Here is a 22487-nt window from a genome sequence, read left to right as displayed (position 1 = left end):
GTATTATAAGTTATTGAATGCATGACCCAGTCCTTGCACTGGAAAATGAACAGACATTGCAATGCTAGCATATGACAACCTTCATATATTTAGCTGTCTAAATGTCAACTGTCCTAAATGGTATTTAGTTTGTCAGTCATCTGTTGTAGTGCTAACAAAAAACATTGTTTTTATTTTTTTTATTACAATGGAGATGGATTAGAACACCTGTGTCCCTGTTAGGGAGATTCTCGCTCGCTCTCTCTCTCGCTTTCCCCTAAAGTGATAGAAAGTAATACATTTTGGGTTGTCGCCAGAATAAGAACAGAAGTGAAAACTGTCCAACAGAAATAAAAGTGGAAATCTTTCAGTGGGGACACTAGCTCTGATAACCAGGAGTTCCCTTACTTTAGAATAATTTCCCTGCACTTCCTGTTTTGGCTATGGGATAGGAAGTAAAGGAAAATCTCCCTAATGGGACAAAGGTGGCCATAAAAAAAAGACGCGTTAAAACTCTTCCTTACTCTATCCAAAATGAAAAGTTGAACATTGAGCCTTTACCACTACGTTTAGAGGGGAATGGGTATGAGGGGCAGAATCGTTGTTTCTACTTTTTCTGGTTAAGTCTTAGGTCTGGTATATAGGAACAATTTATTTTTATTTTTTTCGGCTGCTCTGCAAAAAGTAACTGCCATAGTTTGGCACATGTCTTGTGTAGACCAGTGGACAATGAGGAAAGCACAGCAGACATATTTATACAAGGTCTAGAAGTTCGTTTTTATTAAGTTCTATTCAGTGCTTACAAGAAGTTGACATAAATGGTATTTTTCTGTAAGTGCCTGCAGATGTGTGCTGTTGTTCAAAAAGCTGCGTTCGGGCAACGTCATCCTCGCCAAGGCAAGGCAAGGAAAGTGGGAGCGAGTACCACCAGAACAAGAAAAAAATTCTGTGGTGGGAACTTTCATGTTGGGGTTAAAGGTCTGCTTTAAATTAATTTGTATGTTTTTTTTTTTTTTTTTTAATTGACAAACTTTGTAGTTTTGCAGAAAATGACCCTGATTCTCCTCTTCTAAAGTTCCCTGCTGGAGCACCTGGCTCCTCCTCCCCCGTTCTTAATTCCTCCATAGCAAACCACTGCACTTGTGCAGGCTCGATCCTGAGCAACGCTGTGTGTGTTCATTGACACACATGGCACCGCGCAGCCTCACAAATTTTTCCTCATTTTTCCTGGTTTTGATTGACAGCAGCAGGAGCCCAATGGCTCCTGCTGCTGCCTCAGGGCCAATGAGGGGAAGGGAGCAGTGATGCTCTGACACAGGGCTGGATCAAGATCTTGGGCTTTGGCAAGTATTTAAAGCCGTTGTCTAGTCGCATTTTTAACTTTTACCTACAGGTAAGCCTATAATAAGGCTTACCTGTAGGTAAAAAAAACAACATCTAAACCTTTACGGTTTAGGAGGCCTTACAGATGAATAAAAAAAATGGGGCTATACAACCACTTTAAAGGTGGCTGGGGGGGAGCAGAACAGAAGATTTTTATCTTCATGCATAGAATTAAAGTAAAAAAAAAAAAACTCCTACCTTGTACGTTAAATGTAAAATGGGTGCCGTAACTTATAGCATATATTGACTTTTTTGTTTTTTATAAATGTTTTTTGAGTTCTTATTTTTGTAATTTTTTTATTCTGTAGATTTTCCTTCAGAATTGATCCCATCATCCCTTGGAATTATCTGTCCCAATAACAGTTTAGGAGCTGCTGCACATCTTCCTTCACTGGCCCCTACCATGGCTCCCGCAGCCAACCATTATTTTACTGACTGTGATGTAATTGGAGATGAGCTGGACTCTTTTCTGGAATTGGAAATGGTGAGAGATTATTTTTAATGGGACAGTATAATTTTATAATTTTTTTTTTTAAAGCCCACCCCCCCCCCCCCCCATCTTTCCGTGCTGATACGCAGAAGCGAACTTTGTATGTAAATTGTGTATTTAAACCATACGCGCAGTATTGCCGTGAATGTTCGAGGTGAGGGCTCTAGCACTAGACCTTCTCTGTAACGTGGGTAATGGATTTATGACTGACACATGTTTATGTATTTTATCCATTCTTTATTTTACATATTTTGTTTATTTCAAAATTGGTTTAATTGCTAATGTATTTATCACGAGTACACAAGTAGGGATTTGTTTTTGTTTATCATGGTTGCATAGTAGGTGAGGTCTTTAGACAGGAAGTGATCTCCTATATAACCCCTCTCATACAGGAAGTACTTCTGTTTTTTTCCAGTGTCTGCAAGGTGGTTGGGCACATTTTGTTTGAGCTCTCTCGAGCTCCAGGTCTTGAAGTCTTAGCATGGTTCTAAAATGAATCAAGGGATTGACCGATCGGATCCATTTGAAACAAGCTTATATGCTAAGATAGATGGTACCTGAGCCTTGCAAAAACGCAAGGATCTTGCAAGGTTTTGCATGTAATTTGTCCTCTGGGAGCTGGACCCTGCTTGGTGGAATCCTGGACACCACAGAGATGAGGCATTCCTGCAGGGTGCTGTACAGGTCCAAGGGAGTGGACCCTAAAACATGAAAGGGGGTACCCAGTCCCTGAAGGTCCTCAAGTGACAGGAACCTGCCGTGATGAATGAAGATTGGGCTCTTAGTTTCTAAGGTTGCCCTGTGCCTGGACGGGTAAGTGAAATCCCCTCCTATTTACTTATTGTGGGGTCCCCCATGTGTGTAACAATCTGCCAATCTATCTTAGGCTGGACAACTGTGTAGTAGTTACCGTAGGGGGGGTGGAGTTTTGGGCTGATGGTTGGAAGGAGTAAGCTTGCTTGCTTGTGGATGGTCTATTAAAGGGTCTCTCTTCTGGGGTAAAATACTAAACCCAGGTACTTCCTTTTTGTGGCTTGCAATGTCTTAAAAAAAAAAAAAAGAGCGGGGCTAACACTACAGTAAAGGGCACGCCTATGTCCTCAGCATCTTCTAAGGAGCATAGTCGAAACCCTAGTGTTGTATCCCCCGAAAGACCAGAGGCTTTCAGGCAATGTGAGCCGATGCGTCTGTTTGGTATTGTGCCTACAGTCAACGCTGCTGCTTCACCCTTTATCACCAGGGATGAACTGTCCTTAGCCCTAGCCGGGTTAGAGCACAGGATTGCTGGCATTATTGCCTCCATCCCACAGGGTGGCAAGAAGCATGACAGATCCCCTTCCTCTGGGCCTCCTAATTTGGAGTAGGAATGGGTTGAGGATGGGGAAGAGCTAAATGCCACAGATTTTGTGGAGGGCCTGGCAGACGAGTCTGCTTTTGAGGCATCTGGTCCAGATGATGTTGAGTTGGTATCGGCCTCTCAGGCGCAGAGGCTTTTGATCCAGACTCTTAGCAAGATGGTTCGTTCTGCCTTTTAAGTTACCTCCTGCAGAGCTTTCTGAGCCTTCCTTGTCTTTGCAGCCTGAGGAGGCTTCAGGGACCCAAAGAAGACTTTTTCCCCCTTACACCTGCTGTTGGAACAGGAGGCGGTGTATGCTGATTGGGAACATCCTGGCAGGATTTTTGTTCCTCCTAAAGAGGTTTTCCCCTTTTATATCCCATAGAGAAAAAGTTTAAGAAATGGAGCATGCCAGCCATAGATGCAGTAGTCTTTCTTAAACAGAAACTTAATGTGTCTAGTGGATAACGCACAGGGCTTGAAAGGCCACGTTGACAAGAAACTGGAGTCATTATTAAAGGCTTCCTTTTCTTAGGTCAGTTCAGCTAATCAGCCAGCTGTTGCAGCAATTGGAGTCTGCCAGTCCTTAAAGGATCAGGTCAGATGGCCTGATGGGTCTAACCAGGGGCTCTGATCCCACTGAAAATAGGGCAGATATTCCTTGAGTGCTGTGTTTTGCAGTATATGCTTTTAAAGGATTCTATACAGCAAGTCTTGCATTTTGTCTCTCCTGTCTGTACACATGCGCAGACCTGTGCGGCTTAAGAACTGGTCAACCGATTTCTGGAGGAAAGAGTTCTTTACTTCCTGTAGGAGAAGGACCAGATGTCCCTTGTTTAAAACCTTGGGGACTGCCTCAGGTATTTCTGCGATAAGGCAGTTCTGCCGCCAACAGGGCGATAAAGCCAGGAGCAAGGCCCAGGGCCAGAAAAAACCCTGGGTTCAGAACTCTTCTAAACGCGGCACCAAACCCTCCTTTTGAGGGGACGCCCCCTCTTTATCGGGTGGGGGGAAGGCGGCTCCAATATGCAGACATTTGGACAACCGTTGTGCAGGGTGAGTGGGTCACCTCAACAGTGTACAGTTACATGCTAGAATTACGGAGGTTTCCAAGATCCAACGTTCCTGCGGATCTTCCAAAAAAACATATTGTTTCAAGCAATAGAGTAATTGGTGCATCAGGGAGTGATTATACAGGTTTCCGGTGTCTGAAAGGCACAGGGTTTTATTCGAACCTGTTACTGGTTCTAAAACCAAATGGGGAAATAAGGCCAATTTTGGACCTAAGATCCCTGAACCAACATCTGTTAATCCAATCCTTCAGGACGGAGTCGGTCCGCTTGGTGGTAGCCTCGCTCCAGATGGGGGACTTCTTGGCCTCCATCGATTATCAAGGACACACAGCTACCTTTTTAGCCTCATCAGAGCTTCCTGCCATTTGCAGTAAAGAACGCAATTTCCAGTTTGTGGCACTGACCTCTGGGTTTGCCACAGCACCTGTGTGTGTGTGTGTGTTTGTGTGTGTTTGTGTGTGTTTGTGTGTGTTTGTGTGTGTTTGTGTGTGTTTGTGTGTGTTTGTGTGTGTTTGTGTGTGTTTGTGTGTGTTTGTGTGTGTTTGTGTGTGTTTGTGTGTGTTTGTGTTTGTTTTTGTTAAAAAAAAAAAAAATTCTAGCACCTTTACTGGGTCTTCCAAAGGCCAAGGGATTTCGATGCTCAGATGACCTCCTGAGATCACGCACTACATGCCCTGGAACACAGTTTAGCCTGCACAGTGCAGTATTTGGAAAACCTGGGCTGGGTCATAAATTTCCGAAAAATCACCCTTGAAACCAGCTTAGTCTCAAGTATCTAGGTCTGATCCTGGATACGGTCCAGGCAAAGGTATTTCTGCCACTCATAAAAATCTGTGCCCTAAAGGATGAGGTGTTGTCAGGTAAGGGGCACCAGGCAACCCTCCATTCGGCTCTGTATGAATCGTCTGGGAAGGTTGGTGTCCTCCTTCGAGGCAATTCCTTACGCTCAATTCATTCCAGGCCTATACAACAAAACATCTTGTCGGCTTGGAACAACATCCTGGAGTTACGGGAGGTAGGTCTGGCTTTACAGTCCTGGACGGTGGAGCGCCAGAATGGCACCATCAGGTTTCAGTCTGACAATGCCCCTGCAGTGGCCTATATCAGCCACCAGGGTGGTACCAGGAGCTGTTCTCAACAGGTGAATCATATATTACCTGGGCAGAGGGACATGTGCCGGTTCTATTGGTGGTCCATATTCCGGGAGTAGAGAACTGGAAGGCAGATTATCTCCGCTGCCAGCAGACCTGCCTGGGGAAATGGTCCCTACACCTGAATGTGTTTTGGGAAATCTGCCAGCGTTTGGGATGGCCAGATGTGGATATATTGGCATCCATGTTCATCAACAAGCTACAGCAGGTTGTGTTCCGAACAATGGGTCCCCTGGCAATAGGAGCAGATGCTCTAATAGTTCCATGCAACCAGTTCTCCCTGGTTTAGGCTTTTTCCTCCCCAATCCCTCTACTTCAACATTTGTTCGAAGAGAAGGGGTTCTAGTCATTCTGGTGGCACCAGCCTGGGCCAGAGGTCGTGAGATTGGCAATAGACAGGCCACTTCTGCGCCACCTCAATCTACTGTATTAAGGTCCTATAATCCACCTTTTTATTGTGACCTATAAATGGTACAATTCCAATTAAAACAACAAACAAATCTTTTTTGGGATATTTTTTTGGTGATCAAATACCACCAGTTTGGGTACAACTTCGCACAACCACGCAATTGTCAGTTAAAGCGATGCAGTGCTGTATCTCAAAAAAAGGCCTGGTCATTAAGGGGGCAAATTTTTCTGGTGCTAAAGTGGTTAATCAGAGATGCGCCCAAGAGGCCCATAATAACTCTGGAGAAGCTGCAGAGATCCACAGCTCTGGTGGGAGAATATGTCCACAGGACAACTAGTAGTTGTGCACTCCACAAATCTGTTGAAAGAAAGCCATAAAAAGTCCCAATTGCAGTTTGAGACACCATGTGGGGGACATGGCAAACGTGGAAGGTGGTGCTCTGGTTCAATGAGGCCAAAATTTAACTTTTTGGCACAAAAGCAAAATGCAATGTGTGGCGGGAAACTAACGCTGCATGTCACCCTGAACACACCACTGTGAAACAAACATGGTGGCAGCATCATGTTGTGGGGATGCTTTTCTTCAGAAGGGATGGGGAAGCTAGTCAGTTGATGGGAAGATGGATGGAGCCAAATAGAGGGCGGTCTTGGAAGAAAACCTGTTAGTCTGTCATAGACTTGGGCGGAGGTTCACCTTCCATCAGGACAAAGACCCTATATATACAGCTAGCGCTACAATGGAAAGCTTTAGATTAAAGCATATTCAAAACCCAGACCTAAATCCCATTGAGAATTTGTGGCAAGACTTGTAAAAATTGCTGTCCAGACGTTCTTGATCCAATCTGACAGAGCTTGAGCTATTTTTCAAAGAAGAATGGGCACAAATGTCACACAAATCTCTCCTAGATGTGCAAAGCTTCCCAAAAAAACGTACAGCTGTAATTGCAGAGAAAGGTGGTTCTACAAAGTATTGACTCGGGCTGAATAAAAATGCACGCCACACTTCAGATATTTATTTGTAAAAATATTTGAAAATCATTTTTCTTTCACTTATATGCCACTTTGTGTTGGTCCATCACGTAAAATCCCAATAAAATACATTTACGTTTTTATGACAACATTTTGAAAATGTAATGATACGAAAACTTTATCAAGGCACTCTAAACTAGAATAGTGCTAAATGGCAAACTATGGCATGGTCATGAAGGGAGTAAATACTTCTGGAGCTGAGATGGTTAAAAGGGGTCAAAGTCTTTACAAGTAACTATAGACCTGTTTAACTTCTAGAGGGACTGGAAGGGAAGAAACTAAGTGGCTGATTCATGCTCTGAATGGTCTTAAGTTATTAGTGGTATATCCCAAGGTGTCAGGACCCTTACTTTTTTTAAAGGTATTTATAAATGATCTAGGGTCTGGGATTAAAAGTACAATTTCAGTCTTTGCAGATGACACAAAGCTATACATTGGAATAGCATCCTTCCAGAATTTCTCCAACTTGCAAGCTGACCTCGGTGCACTGTTTTAATTGGGCAATTGTGTGGCAAATGAGGTTTCATGTTGATCAATGTTAATTTATGCACTTGGGGGCTAAGAATATGCATGCTTAATACATACTATGGGGGGTGCAACTGGGGGAATCAATCGTGAAGGACCTGGGTGTTCTGGTAGATCATATGCTTAATAATGGCACGCATAGCCAAGCAGCGGTTTCCAAAGCAAGCAAAATCCTTGCTTGTATTAATCCTGTACAAATCCTTAGTAAAACCTCATCTGGAATATAAGCAGTTCAGTTTTGGGCACCAGTTCACAAAAAGGATACCGGGGAACTTGAGGTTGCAGAAATCGATGCAAGGCATGGAGGAACTTGGCTGTGAGGATAGATTGGAGAAGAGTTGGGGGGGGTTAAGATCAACGTGATTTAAATTCTTAATGGTCCATATAGTGAGCTTGGTGTTCACTTTAAGGTAATCTCAGAGGACAAGGGGGCACTCTTCATGTCTAGAGGAAAAGGGATTTAAAGTATAACTAAAGGCAAAACTTTTATTTTTTGAATAGAGTAGAGAGGAATTACAATCCCTGTCAGTTTTCATAGTGGCCTGTTGGGGGAGATTCACCATGATTCACCCTGTTTATTTGTCTTATTGACCATTCTCATTGGAAGTGAAGGTAAAATCCCAAATTTTAGGTTGTCCCCAGAGAAGTAATAGAGGGGAAATCTTCCAATGGGGACACTAGTTCTGGTAAACTGGGGTTCCCCAAGGAATACTCTTAATTTGCAAGGATTTCCTCTCGCTTCCTGTTAAGCTTTGGGACAAGAAAGTAAAGGGTAATCTGCAAAATGGGACACAGATGGCGGAAAAAAAACTGACAGGGATTATAACCCACCCTTTTATCTAAAAGTAAAATAAGTTTTGCCTATACTTCTACTATAAATCTCAAATCTGGTAAGGCTTCTTCACAATAAGAGGGCTCCCTCAAGAGCTGGTTCTGTCCAGCTCAGTAGATTGCTTTTAAAAAAGTATTGGATTCTTTCCTAAATGTACATACCTTTAACTGGATACTAGTATTTATACTGTAGGTAAAGTTGATGCAGGAAGGAATTTTTCCCCCCTCACCTTCCAGGACAGCTACTTGAGATGATTGGCTCCGCCCTCTACAGGAAACACAAATCAGATACAATTTAAAAGGCCCCTCCCTTTCCTCTGACCTCGGTTGTTTTGTGTTTCCAGACCCTCCGACGCGTTTTTTATTTTTCCTAGGTCTGGTAACTGTGTTTGGCGGACCCCCCTTCTCTGGCAGCATCCTGTACTGGTTATGGCTGAGTCCTGGATGTGTTCAGTCCCCGTTTTTTGGCCCGAAGGGTTCCCTATTGTTGAAGGTTCTTGCCTCACCTGCAAGGGTAAAATGGCAACTTCCTTCAGGTTCTCCCCAGCTCCTTTTCTTCCCCGGCTTCACTCAGGTGAACCAAGATGGCGTCGGAAGACTTCCAGTGACGCGGCAAGATGGCGCTGGAACTGGAAGTCACGTGACAGATTTTCCGGCGCCGTGTTCATAAGGACTATGGCGCAGTACACTGAGGACATGCTGCCTGGGACAGCAGCCTTTTCTTAGTCCCATCAACACTCACCAATGGAGCTTGAAGATAGGTCTGAGAAGGGAGCACCTGCTCGGATGGAGCCAACGGCAGCCTCTGGTTCCCATGCTGCCTCCAAGGTAAGCCATTGTCTGTAATTATGCAGCAGGTCTCCTTTTCTTGGTATGGGCCTGCTTCTTTCTTTATGGCTTGTTTGTTCTTTTTCTAGGATAGACAGATGAAAAAGAAATGCAGAAACTGTAGAGCCAGGCTGCCTGATGGATATAAAGAACTTTTTTTGTGAAGATTGTTTGCCATCTAGGGCTAGTTCAGAGACTTCCTCTTTTAAATAGCTATTGTCTGCTATGAAGGAGGTGGTTGCCTCTTTCCGGTCTTTCAGTGACAGGGCAGCGGGTCTGGGACCTTCTTCCTCTGGTCCCAGGACTCTAGAACCGTCAGTTAGACCCTCTCCTCGGTCCGAGATCAGTAATTCACACTATACCCCAGATACGGAAGAAGGGGAGAATCCGAGCTAAGTTTCTTTTTCCAGCTGAGGAAATTAATGAGCTTTTGAAATCAATTTATACCTCTGAGCAGATTGAGATGCTGCAGCAAATCCAATCTGTGCAGGATAGAATGTATATGGGGTTTTAGGGGCGGAAGTCAAGGACTTTTCCGGTTCACCAGTCACTTAAGGATATTATTCTGTCAGAATGGAAAGATCCGGAAAGCAGAATGTGTTCCAATCTAAAGGGCACAAAAGATTTCCTTTTCAATCTGAAATTGAAGAACCTTTCTTTGAATGTCCTAAACTAGATGCCCCTATGTCTCAGGTTTCTAAAAGACAGACCTGTCCTTTGAAGATTCAGGGGTCCTGAAGGAGCAAATGGATAGGAAGGCCGATTCTTTGCTATGTAAGGCCTGGGATTCTTCAGCTTTATCCTTGGGTCCAGCTGTAGCATCCACCTGTGTGGCTAGGAATCTAGATGTATGGGTTCAGCGTCTGGACGAGCTCCTTTTGTCTGACACCCCCAAAGAGCAGATTAGGGAGACCCTCCCACTCATTGCTAAAGCAGTAGCCTTCTTGGCTGATGCAGCTGCAGTGAAAGCTATAGCAAGGTCTTCTGCTCTCATTAATTCAGCCAGATGAGCAATCTGGCTTAAGGCTTGGGAGGGGGACCTGGTCTCCAAGAACAAGCTCTGCAGCATACCCTTTGAAGGGAAGTTCTTATTCGGCTCCTCCTTGGTGGAGGTCCTAGCTCGTTCCTCTGAGAAGAGTAAACGTTTTCCTTCTCAAAAGAATAAGCCACAGAATAAGAAGACTTTTCGTTATTTCCAAAACGAAGCTAATTTTGGAACCAACAGGCAACATGCAAAGAAAAAGTGTTCTTTTAACAAAGCTAAGCAGAAGGGGATTCTCTTTACGGCTTCAACCCCTTCCAAAACTCCCCTGTGACGCCAGGATAGGCGTAGGAGGAAGGTTGTCCCACTTCAAGGAATGGGAAAAGATTTCCGACAATTTCTTTTATCCTTCAAACATTGGAAAGGGGTTACAGGTTGGCGTTCAAAAATCTTTCACCCCAGAGATTTTTTTTCTTACTCATCTGCCGAGAAACCAAGAAAGACTGCAAGCCATGTTGAATCTAGTTTCCATGTGTGAAACACAAGGGGTCATTTCCCCTGTCCCGGAAAATCAAAAATTCCGGGGATTTTATTCCCATGTCTTTCTGGTTCAAAAAGCCTCCGGCAGCTTCCGGATTATCATCAATTTGAGCGCACTGAACAAGTGTATTCTCTACAGACGTTTCAATTTCTGAAGGTTCCTCAGATTTGCAAATCTCTTGGACAATGGGCTGAGTCATTGGCAGTTCAATGCCCTCCCTTTCAGTCTCTCTGCAGCGCCCAGGATTTTTACAAAGGTCATGTCCGAAGTCATGGCCTTTTTTCGGATTTAAAGTGTATCGATCGTCCCATATCTGGACGATTTTCTGATCTTTGCCCGGGACAAAGAATCCCTTATCCGGGTTCTGCAGTTGGTTCTGCAGACCTTTCAGGATATAGGGTGGAAAGTCAACCAACGGAAGTCTTGTCTGGTACCCTCCCAGAACAGTTTTTCTTGGTTATCTAAACTCTAGACTCTGTTGCTCGGAAAAAAATTTCTTCCCAAAGAGAGTTTTGAAACTTCTCGCCGTGCAGGCCTTCAGATTGCTCCGACAGACCTCACTTCGGCGGGTCATGCCGTTATTAGGTTTAATAACCGCTGCCATCCCAGGAGTTTCCTGGGCCAAATTTCACTCCAGACCCCTTCAGGCATTTCTCTTACACCATTGGGATTGCAGGAAGGATTCTCTGGATCAACTAGTTCAACCTCCAAGGGAGGATTCTCTAAATCTCTCCCGGTGGGAGCAGCGAGAACACCTGCAGGGAGGGAAGAACTAGGCGCAACATGCTTCAGTGAAGGACAGATGCCAGTCTGTGGGGCTGGGGTGCGCATTCTTGGGGCTGGCAGGCCCAGAGAGTTTGGTCGCCGGAGAAGGCAGACCGCTCCTCAAATTTCAGGGAACTACTAGCTGTAGGGAAAGCTCTCTTGGCTCTGCAGGAGAAGCTCAGTTCAAAAGACCTGTTGGTGTTTTCAGACAATGCCACGACAGTGGCATACCTGAACAAGCAAGGGGGCACTCGTTCAGAGTCACTCCTAACTCTATCACAGCAGATCCTTTCCTGGGCGCAAATCAATGTCACCTCGATCAGAGCAGTCCACATCAGAGGTTCAGAGAACACACTGGCGGACTATCTGAGCAGGGTGAGCGCAAGTTCCAGCTGTTGGGAGTTACATCAAAGCATGTTCCAGGAGATTGTGCTAACATGGGGTCTTCCTGCAGTGGATCTTTTTGCCTCCAGTCTCAACAGGAAACTGCCAGCGTTTTTCTTACTGGAGAGAGAGAGAGATAGGGTCCTTGGGGATGGATGCTCTCTCCTTCCCGTGGGATTTCGCTCTGGCCTTTGCCTTCACTCCTTTTCCCCTCTTACCTCCTGCTAGTTCAGAAAATTATTCAGGATCGGGCAGAAGTGGTTCTGATCACCCCCTGGTGGCCCAGGAGGAGTTGGTTCTCCTCTCTGAAGACCCTCTCTGTGGATCTTCCCTGGCCCTTGCCAGAGTGGGAGGATCTACTCCATCAGGGACCAGTATTGCATCCAAACCCTCAGATCTTCCATTTGACGGCTTGGAGGCGGAGCGGGTCATCTTACAGTTGAAAGGGTGTTCAGAGACAGTTATTCAGACTATCCTGGACAGTCATAAGTTGGTAACTAGAAGAATCTATGGGAAAGTTTGGAAAACGTTTTATTCCTGGCAATGGAAATCCGATTTTAGATTCTTTCTAATCACTATGTTCTAGATTTTTTTTTACACAAGGGAGTGGAGAAAGTTCTTTCTGTCAGCACCCTTAGGGTTCAGGTTGCGGTCCTGTCTGTATTTTCAGACAAAAGGCTAGCTGAAGATCCTTTAGTCAGGAGGTTCATTTCAGTCGGATCGAGACGTGCTCCCAGGATTGTCAAACATGTACCTCCTTGGCATCTGTCATCTGTCATCCGTTTGAGCCCTTGCATGAGGCTTCCCTGAAATGTTTTTCCTTGAAGGTTTCCTTCCTTTTGGCTATTACATCAGGGAGGAGGATTTATGATCTGCATCCCTTCCTGAGGATTTTAGAGGACAGGGTAGTGATTAGGCCTGATCCTTTCTTTTTGCCCAAAGTTTCTTCTAACTTTCATAGGTCCCAGGAAGTAGTCCTTCCTAGTTTTTGTTTCTCTCCCAAAAATGCGGAAGAGGAAAGATTTATTTTTTTAGACGTAAAGAGATGTCTGCTGCTTTACTTGAAGAAATCCAGTGGGTTGATACACTTCACGGTAGATAATCATGTAATGTCTAGAGAAGAGTTGGATTGTGAGTTTGGAGAAAGACTAGACTTTTTCAGGAGAATGCAGTTAAATGCATTTCTCAGATTAATCTCCATGCGAACTAGAGAAATAACACCATCAAAGTTTGAAAATCTATGCTTGAAAGGAGAGTCAGTTCGACATTATATACTATGGTGATCGAGTTGAAGGCCCCACAAAACCTTGGTTACATACAGGCATGGGAAAGAGAGATGGGGGGTCACCTTTTCAGAAGCACAAAAAAATAAGATATTTAGGTATACACATAAGGTGTCAATAGCAACGAGGTACCAAGAGGGAAGCTATAAGATTTTGAGCAGGTGGTATAAAACTCCAGAAGTATTGAATCGGATATATCCACAGACCTCGAATCTCTGTTGGCGGTGTCAAGAGACTGTGGGCACTATAATGCACATTTTTTGGGAATGTCCAAAAGTAAGGAATTTCTGGCAAATGGTATCAAACAATAGAAGAAATGATAGATGTGTCACTTGGAGATAATCCAGGTGCCTACCTGCTCTTTGATATCCCTATCAGCATAACAAATTCATTGCTGAGACATTTGTTATCAACGGCAAAAGCATGCATTCTAGCTCTCTGGAAAAGTAATGTTTCTCCAAGTAAAGCACAATGGATGGCAAAAATAGCGGAAGTACAACTAATGGAAAACCTTACAATGAGTATGAAAGAGCAGGAGGACAAGCATCGGCAGATATGGGCGCCATATATTGTATACAGGGAGAGGACGGGATGAGGAGAGAAGAGGGTGGAGGGAGAGACCAACAGGAAGGAAAGAGCCAATAGGGGGAGGGGAGGGGGAGGGGAGGGGGAGGGAGACAGGGAGAGAGAGGGGGAGTGAGAGGGGGAGTGGTGGGGGAATTGTATTTTCCCCTCCCGTCTTTCAGGACAGCCCACAATTGAGAGATACTCCTCCTCTTCCTCTAGGAAACACTGCGCCAGCCCATAAATTTCTCACTCCCCCTGCCAGACCTCAGTATTAGTGTTTCCTCCGGTGGGGAGACACTGTGCATGGGAACCTAGGCCAATTCAGGCAGAGGACTGAGGCCATCTATTTTACCTTAAGGAAGCAGAGGCTTCCAGGTGAATCCTGGTGCGGTGCAGGCCCACCATTAGCCACCCCTTCCACGCCGAGCGCGGCTCCTGGTTGCGGGGGACCCCTATCTCGTCCAGCGGGGCGCAGCGGGGGGGACATCCAGGCTCGCCCTGTACTACAGGCCGCAAAGAATTTTTTTGAACCGAGCGGGCTGGACGGCGGGTGACGTCATTTCCGGCGTAGAGCGGATGTCTCCCCTTTGAACCGCGACTTCCGGTTCCGGGTCGCGGTGCTGATAGGAGGTCCGGGCGGACGCTGGAGGGAGTCGGATCTCGCACAGGCGAGGAGAAACTCTCAGCAAGCAGCCACCTGCAGTCATGTCGGCAGCATCTCCAGAGCCAGCCCTGACAACTGACGCTACCTCCAGCGAGCCTAAGGTAAGAGTACCCTGGGGAGGGGCGCTCTCTAGCTTAGGTTTGCCTCTCCATGTAGGGTTCAATACATGGGGAGGCAAGCCCCCTGGGTGGCCAGGGGAGGGGGAGTCCTTAGTCCCAGGGTTTATAGGGGGCTAGGTGCACTCCCAGGGTTGTAACCAAATTTTTTAATTTTTTTAATTTTTTTATAACTGTTGTTTTCTGCCCTTTCTGTGTTTCAGAAAGCCATTGAAAAAACGGGAAGTGGAAGGCATAGCTCAAAAAGGAAGTGTGCCTCCTGTAGGGATGTCCTCCCAGAAACATGGACTAAGGTCCTATGTAGGGATTGCATTCAATCCCTGGTTAGGGAAAATGAATTAGAACAGGAGTCAGGACTTGCAGCCTCTGTTAAAGAACTGTCATCCACGTTCTCCTCATTCAAATCTCTGTTTGAGAGGTTACAGCCTTTGGCTGTCCCTACCCAGGTTACAACCCAGCCACAGGCTCAAGGTCCTGCTCCTGTCATACCCATTGCAGCAGCTATGGCAGATGTTTCCGCAGGCCCTTCCCAAGAGGAACAGGTTCCTCCAGATAGTGCCACCTCTGATTCTCAAGAGGGGTCAGAGGGAGAGGACCAGGACGGGGAGTCCAGGAAGCCCTCTAGGTACAAATTGTCACTGGATGAGGTAGAGGACCTCTTAGGGGCAGTTTACACAACCCTTGGTATCCAAACCGACAAGAAACCTCTTACCCTCCATGATCGAATGTACAGGGGTCTGGAGGAGCAAGAGAGAAAGGTCTTCCCAGTACATGATATACTGGTTGAGACCATTAAGAAGGAGTGGCAGGATCCTGAAAGGAAACCCTTTTTTTCTAGATCCCTAAAGAGGAGATTCCCTTTCTCAGAGGATCCTTTATCTGTTTGGAACAAAAGCCCCAAATTAGACGCCGCCTTCTCCCAAGTGTCCAGGAACACGGATTTAGCGTTCGAAGACATGGGGGTTTTGTCCGATGCTATGGACAAAAGAATGGATTCCCTATTAAAGAAATGTTGGGATTCTACTATGGGGAATCTTAAACCAGAACTTGCCGTCACAGTAATGGCTCGCAATCTGGAGCATTGGCTCTCTAAAATTCAAGAGCACATTGAAGCTGGTACGGATAAGGAAACTATTTTAGCCTCCTTCCCTACTATCCTGCAAGGAGTCGCTTATATAGCGGATGCCTCAGCGGAGTCAGTCCGCATGTCGGCCAGATCGGCGGTTCTGGCTAACTCAGCCAGAAGAGCCCTCTGGCTCAAGACTTGGACTGGCGACAGCGCCTCTAAATCCAAGTTATGTGGTATTCCCTTCACAGGGGACCTGCTTTTTGGCCCAGGCCTTGAAGCAGTACTAGACCGCACGGCGGACAAAAAGAAAGCCTTTCCTCCTAAAAAGAGAGTCACAGTACAGGCAGGAAGGGGGTTTCGTCCGCATAAGCAAAAAGGGGCCAAACCAGCAGGCCAAAAGAAGGTTTGGACCCCCAGGGGCAGAGGCAGAGGTGGAGCGATTTTTCACCCTCCTGTCCAGCCCCCTAAAAACCCATGACTTGTTAGTCAGGGTGGGAGGAAGACTGGGGACCTTTCTCCCACAATGGGAATCAATCTCCCCAAACCAGTTTGTCCTGGCGGTCATAAGAGGGGGATACCGACTGGAATTTTCATCACCTCCCCCCCAGAGATACCTAGTCACCCATCTACCCAGGGACAAGGAGAAATCCGAAGCCTTGTTGGGAGCTCTAAGGGAACTAGAGGATCAGAGTGTCATCCTCAGAGTTCCAAGGGCAGAGGAAGGAAGGGGATTTTATTCACACATCTTTGTGGTAAAGAAGCCCTCGGGAAAATACAGGTTAATCCTAAACCTAAAACCTCTGAACAGATCCATTTCATACAGGAAATTCCGTATGGAATCAATTTATACAGTCAGAGCCCTCCTTCCCCTCAATTGTTTCATGGTATCTCTGGACCTCAGAGACGCATACTTACACGTCCCGATCGCGGAGAATTCTCAGAGTTATCTGCGATTGGCCGTGGACCTAGAGGGAACGATTGTACACCTCCAGTTCCAGGCTCTGCCATTCGGGCTATCCTCCTCGCCCCGGATTTTTACCAAAATCCTGGCAGAACCCTTAGCGTTTCTGCGACTTCAGGGAATATCCATCATAGCCTATCTGGACGACCTGCTACTTTTCGCAGCCTCGCCAGAGCAGCTATCCAGGGACCTGGAAGTGACCAAGAAGGTTTTAACAGACCTAGGGTGGTTACTGAACCTAGACAAGTCCAGTTTAATTCCATCCCAACAGATCACTTACCTAGGGTACCTGCTGGACTCTACTCTCTCAAGAGTGTTCCTCCCGGTAGAGAAAGTCAGGAAATTGGACAGAGCAGTAGCTTCCCTCCAAAACAATCAACAGGTGTCACTAAGGTCCCTGATGTCAACGCTAGGTCTGCTGACATCTGCCCTCCCAGCCGTACAGTGGGCAGGGATTCACTTTCGCCCACTGCAGGCCTTCCTAAGGGTCTGGGATCACAGCCTAGAAGCCCTAGACTCCTTGATTCTAGTACCCCTTCAGGTAAAAAGATCCCTCTGGTGGTGGAGAAAGGCCACCAACATAACCCAAGGACGTCTGTGGATTATCCCGGTGTCTCGGGTGGTAACCACAGACGCAAGCGGCAAGGGCTGGGGAGCGCACCTGGGATCCCTTCCAGCGCAGGGTACCTGGGGTCTCCAAGATCTAAAGAGATCTTCCAATTGGAAGGAGCTGAGGGCAGTGGGCCTAGCCCTCAGGTTCTTTCAGGAGGAACTCCAGGGGCACCACATTCAGGTGAGATCGGACAATTCATCGGCCGTAGCCTATTTAAACAAGCAGGGCGGCACGAGAAGCGAAAGTTTGTCGGTCCTGACAGCAGAGATTCTGGGCTGGGCCGAGATCCACACCCTCTCCCTTTCGGCGGTCTTTCTGAGGGGAGAAAGAAACGTAACAGCAGACTTCCTCAGTCGAAGGCAGCTGAGGGAGGGCGAGTGGACCCTCAACCAGGAGGTCTTTCATCTCCTGAACAAGAGATGGGGAACTCTGGAGGTGGACCTCTTCGCCTCAAGAGAAAATGCGAAGATCCCCTGTTTCTTCTCCCTGAACAAAGGAGAAGGAGCAAGGGGAGTGGATGCCCTGTCCCAAAGCTGGAAGTTCGGAAGATGCTATGCATTCCCACCTCCGGTACTTCTTCCAGCAGTACTGAGAAAATTCCAATCAGAGCACACCTCTCTAGTCCTGGTAGCTCCTTACTGGCCCAAGAGGGCATGGTTCTCAGTCCTCAAACAGTTAGCGGCAGAACCACCCTTATTTCTACCTCAGCGGGAGGATCTTCTATCACAGGGCCCAGTCCTATGTCCACAAGTCCACAGGTGGAGACTAGCAGCGTGGCTACTGAGGAAGCCATACTAAGATCCAAGGGATTTTCCGAAGGTTTAATTGCCACCCTCCTTAATAGTAGAAAAAAGGAGACCCGCAAAATTTACAAGAAGGTTTGGCTTCGTTTCAACGAATGGTGTGTAAATTGCCCCTGTTCTGTACAAAGCCCCACGGCTGTCTTAGAATTTCTTCAGTGTGGGGCAGATAAGGGTCTTTCGGTTAGCACCCTTAAAGGGCAGGTTTCGGCACTTACGGTGTATTTAGAAAAACCTCTGGCCACCAGTCCCTGGATAGTCAGGTTCTTTAAAGCACTATCCAGACAGAGACCAGCTCGAGGGCCACCCTTCCCCAGTTGGGACCTGTCTCTGGTATTGCGTACCCTAACGGGTACTCCCTTTGAGCCCTTAGATAATTGTTCTCTAAGGGATTTGACCTTAAAAACAGCTTTTTTGGTTGCAGTGACCACTGCTAGGAGGGTCAGCGAGCTAGAAGCTCTATCGATCAGACCCCCTTTTTGTGTTATTTTCCCGGATCGGGTCGTTTTCAAGACCGATCCAGCCTTTCTTCCTAAAGTGACTTCAAAGTTTCACAGGAGTCAAGATATAGTTTTACCCTCTTTTTGTTCCAACCCTTCGGGGGAAAGGGAACGACGTTTCAGTACGTTGGATGTTAGGAGAAGTATCCTACATTATTTAGAGGTGACTAAACCGTTTAGACGGTCAGACTCACTATTTGTTTTATTTTCTGGAACCAGGAAGGGATGCAAAGCATCCAGGCGCACTATTGCCAGGTGGCTAAGACTAAGCATTGAGCAAGCATACACTTTGGCTGGTAGGGATATCCCTACAGGAATTAAAGCACACTCCACTCGAGCGCTGGCAACCTCTCAAGCAGAAAGAGCGGGAGCAACGCCGGAACAGATTTGCAAAGCAGCAACATGGTCCAGCTACACCACCTTCGTTAAACACTACAGGGTGGACCTGGTTTCGGCAGGTGAGCAAGCCTTTGGACGAAAGGTTTTGCAAGCCATAGTCCCACCCTAGTTGGTAAGTTCTCGGTTATCCTCTCAATTGTGGGCTGTCCTGAAAGACGGGAGGGGAAAAATAGAGTTACGTACCGGTAACGTCTTTTCCAGTAGTCTTTCAGGACAGCCCTGGGTACCCACCCGAATAGAGGAAGTCTGATTTCAAGACCAGGACATGATGTTGATATGTAATTGTATGTTATTAACATGTTCTTGTGTCTCCCCAGCTGACCGGAGGTGCTCGTATAAATACTGAGGTCTGGCAGGGGGAGTGAGAAATTTATGGGCTGGCGCAGTGTTTCCTAGAGGAAGAGGAGGAGTATCTCTCAATTGTGGGCTGTCCTGAAAGACTACTGGAAAAGACGTTACCGGTACGTAACTCTATTTTTTTTTCTCTGTTTTTTAATCTAAAGATAAAAACCGATACTCGGTTTATTTATTTCTTGGGTGGGGGGGGGGGGGGGTGAGAGTATGTAGTGGGAGAGTTGGAAGGATAGCTAAATCACAAGGATATAACTAAAGATAGGGTTAAAATAAAAGTTTATAGATAAAGTAGAGATAGGAGAAATTAAATATGATTAAGAGTAAAACAAGCAGAATATATGCATTAGGTTTATTTGTGAAGATGTATGTGTATCTTTGTGGGAAAAAAAATGTAAAATAAAGAATTGAAAAGAAAAAAAAAAAAAAAAAAAAAGAAATCCAGTGAGTTTAGGAGTTCCTCCCAACTGTTAGTATTCAGTGGCCCCAAAAAAGGATCCAAAGCATCCAAAAGATCTATCGCTAGATGGATTAGGGAAGCTATTTGTGAAGCTTACAAAGCGTCAGGTCGTAGTCCTTCTATAATTAGGGCTCATTCAACAAGATCCATGGCTACGTCATGGGCAGAAAGAGCCGGGGGCATCATGAAAAGAAATTTCTAAAGCTGCCGTCTGGTCCTCCTCTCATGCATTTGTCAAACATTATAGAGTTCAGATGCTTTCCAGCCAGGACCTTTCCTTTGGTAGGAAAGTGCTACAGGCTATTGTCCCTCCATAAGGTATAGTATCTTGCTTATCCTCTGAAGTAACTGTCCTGGGAGGTTCCTGGAAATACTGTTACCGGTAAGTCCAACGGGGGTTTATCCCCTGCTTGAGCAAATTTTCTCTCTTTTTTTTTTTTTTTACTGGTTGATCTAGATCAGTGATTCTCAACCTGGGGGTCGGGAGCCCTTTGGGGGTCGAATGGCGATTTGCCAGGGGTCACCAAATCCTGAGATCATCTCTCATTGCCGTTTTACACAGAGACAGCGTCCTGTCTCTGGAGAGGAGACCGATCTGTGTCCCTTGTACATAGGGACATAGATCGGTCACCCCTCTTCTACCTACAGTTAGAACACAATGCAGGGAATACATTTAACCCCTTCCTCGCCCCCTAGTGTTAACCCCTTCAATGCCAGTCACATTTATACTGTAATTAGTGCATATTTATAGCACTGATCGCAGCATAAATGTGAATGGCGCCAAAAATGTGTCAAAAGTGTCCGATGTGTCCGCCATAACGTCGCAGTCCCAATAAAAATCGCAGATCGCCGCCATTTCTAGTAAAAAAAAAAAAAATAATAAATAATTCTGTCCCCTATTTTGTAGGTGCTATAACTTTTGCGCAAAGCAGTCGCTTATTGCGAATATGTAGATATGTACCAAAAATATGTAGAAGAATACTTGACGGCCTAAACTGAGAAAAAAACGTTTTTTTTCTTTAAATTGGGATATTTATTATAGCAAAATATTGTATTTTTTTCAAAATTGTCGCTCTTTTTTGTTTATAGCGCAAAAAATAAAAACCGCACAGGCGATCAAATACCACCAAAAGAAAGCTCTACTTGTGGGGAAAAAAGGACGTAAATTTTGTTTGGGAGCCACGGCGCACGACCGCGCAATTGTTAAAGCGACGCAGTGCCGAAAGCTGAAATTTTACCTGGGCAGGAGGGGGGTATATGTGCCCATTAAGCAAGTGGTTAAAAGTCTGCACTACAGTTCTCAGATCAGTAGATGACCTTGATCAAGAGCACCTAGGTTGGCTGATCAGAACTCCCCCCAGCACTGCCACTGATTCCACACCTCACCAGCACTGCCACTGGTCCCACCAGCACTGCCACTCATCTAATTCCCTCCACCGAGGAGTAAGAGAGAGAATACAAATAGAGAATACATGGAAAGGAGAGAAAGAGGGAGAGAAACAAAGAAAAAAGGGAGAGAAATAATAATAGAACAAGAAAGAAGGCTAGAGAGAGGGATGGGGGAACAAAAAAAAAAATCAAGATAGAGAGGGATAAAAAGGAAAAAACGGAGAACAAATGGAGTGGTAAAATGTACTATAAGGGGTTTTAATACTGTGGAAGGGACTCGGCTTGCCTTGGGTGCTGACAATTGCTACGAAAATAATTTTACTGTTAGGGGTCCCCACAACTTTGGAAAATTTATCAAGGGGTCACGGCACTGGAACGGTTGCAAACCACTGATCTAGATGGACTTTTTTCAACCAAACTATGCTTTAGTGTTGCGTTCTTTTCTTTACTTTGTGGGCAAGCAGTCCTATTCAGGTCAATTGGGACGCAGCGGCTGCAATGACTGATCTAATATCCTTGCGGGTGTAGGTGCATGGCCCCAAAACGCAGACAGTGTGAGTTCAGGGACATGCACCCACTGTAAGGGGTTGCCTCCAAGTGTAGAACACCGCCACTCGCGGTTTTGTCTTTTTACCACTTAAAACCCAGACCATTATGCAGGTTAAGGACCTTGCCCCTTTTTGCGATTCAGCACTGCGTCGCTTTAACTGACAATTGCGCGGTCGTGCGACGTGGCTCCCAAACAAAATTGGCGTCCTTTTTTCCCCCACAAATAGAGCTTTCTTTTGATGGTATTTGATCACATCTGCTGTTTTTTATTTTTTGCGCTATAAACAAAAATAAAGCGACAATTTAGAAAAAAAAATCAATACTTTTAACTTTTCGCTATAATAAATATCCCCAAAAAAGATAATTTTTTTCCCTCAGTTTAGCCCGATACGTATTCTTCTACCTATTTTTGGTAAAAAAAAAGTGTTTATCGATTGGTTTGCGCAAAATTTATAGCGTTTACAAAATGCGGGATAGTTTTATGGCATCTTTATTAATTTTTTTTTTTTTACTAATGCGATTTTTTTTTTTTTTTTTTTTTCTTAACTGCGACATTATGGCGGACACTATTGACAACGTTTTTGGGACAATTGTCATTTTCACTGCGAAAAGTGCTATAAAAATGCACTGATTTCTGTGAAAATGACAATGGCAGTGAATGGGGTTAACCACTAGGTGGCGCTAAAGGGTTAAGTGTGCCCTAAGGGAGTGATTCTTACTGTAGGGGGTGTGGCTGTAGGCATTATGTCACTGATCATCAATCCCTATATCGGGCAACAGACGATCAGTGTCACTGCCACAGTGAAGAACGGGGAAGGTGTGTTTATTTACACACACACACACCGCCCCGTTCTTCATCTCCTGTGACCAGTCGCGGGACACCGGCGACGGTCGGGTCCCGCGGGCACCGAGCTACGGACCGGGTCGCGTGTGACCCACGGCTGGGCTCTTAAAGGCAACGTACAGTTACGCGCCTGTGCCTAGCCGTGCCATTCTGCCGACGTGCAGGAGGCGGTCCTTAAATGGTTAAGGGCTTTGTTTGCCTATTTTTATTAAAAGAA

At 45.7% G+C, this 22487-nt stretch overlaps 1 protein-coding gene across 2 annotated transcripts in view; it reads left to right on the top strand.

Annotated features, from left to right (window-relative positions):
- The window catches only part of ZC3H7B (zinc finger CCCH-type containing 7B), a 418789-nt gene that overhangs the window by 129661 nt on the left and 266641 nt on the right, over positions 1–22487 (top strand). For both annotated transcript variants that reach the window (XM_040359565.1, XM_040359564.1), the window contains exon 9: positions 1671–1846. In XM_040359565.1, the coding sequence (XP_040215499.1) occupies positions 1671–1846 (176 nt within the window). The remainder of the gene's footprint in view (positions 1–1670; positions 1847–22487) is intronic.

This window comes from Rana temporaria, chromosome 7 (genome assembly GCF_905171775.1).
Source record: "Rana temporaria chromosome 7, aRanTem1.1, whole genome shotgun sequence".
In the NCBI taxonomy this organism is placed as follows: Eukaryota; Metazoa; Chordata; class Amphibia; order Anura; family Ranidae; genus Rana; species Rana temporaria.
The sequence above is the reverse complement of the archived record's forward strand: the minus strand, read 5'-3'. Positions and strand labels throughout refer to the sequence as shown.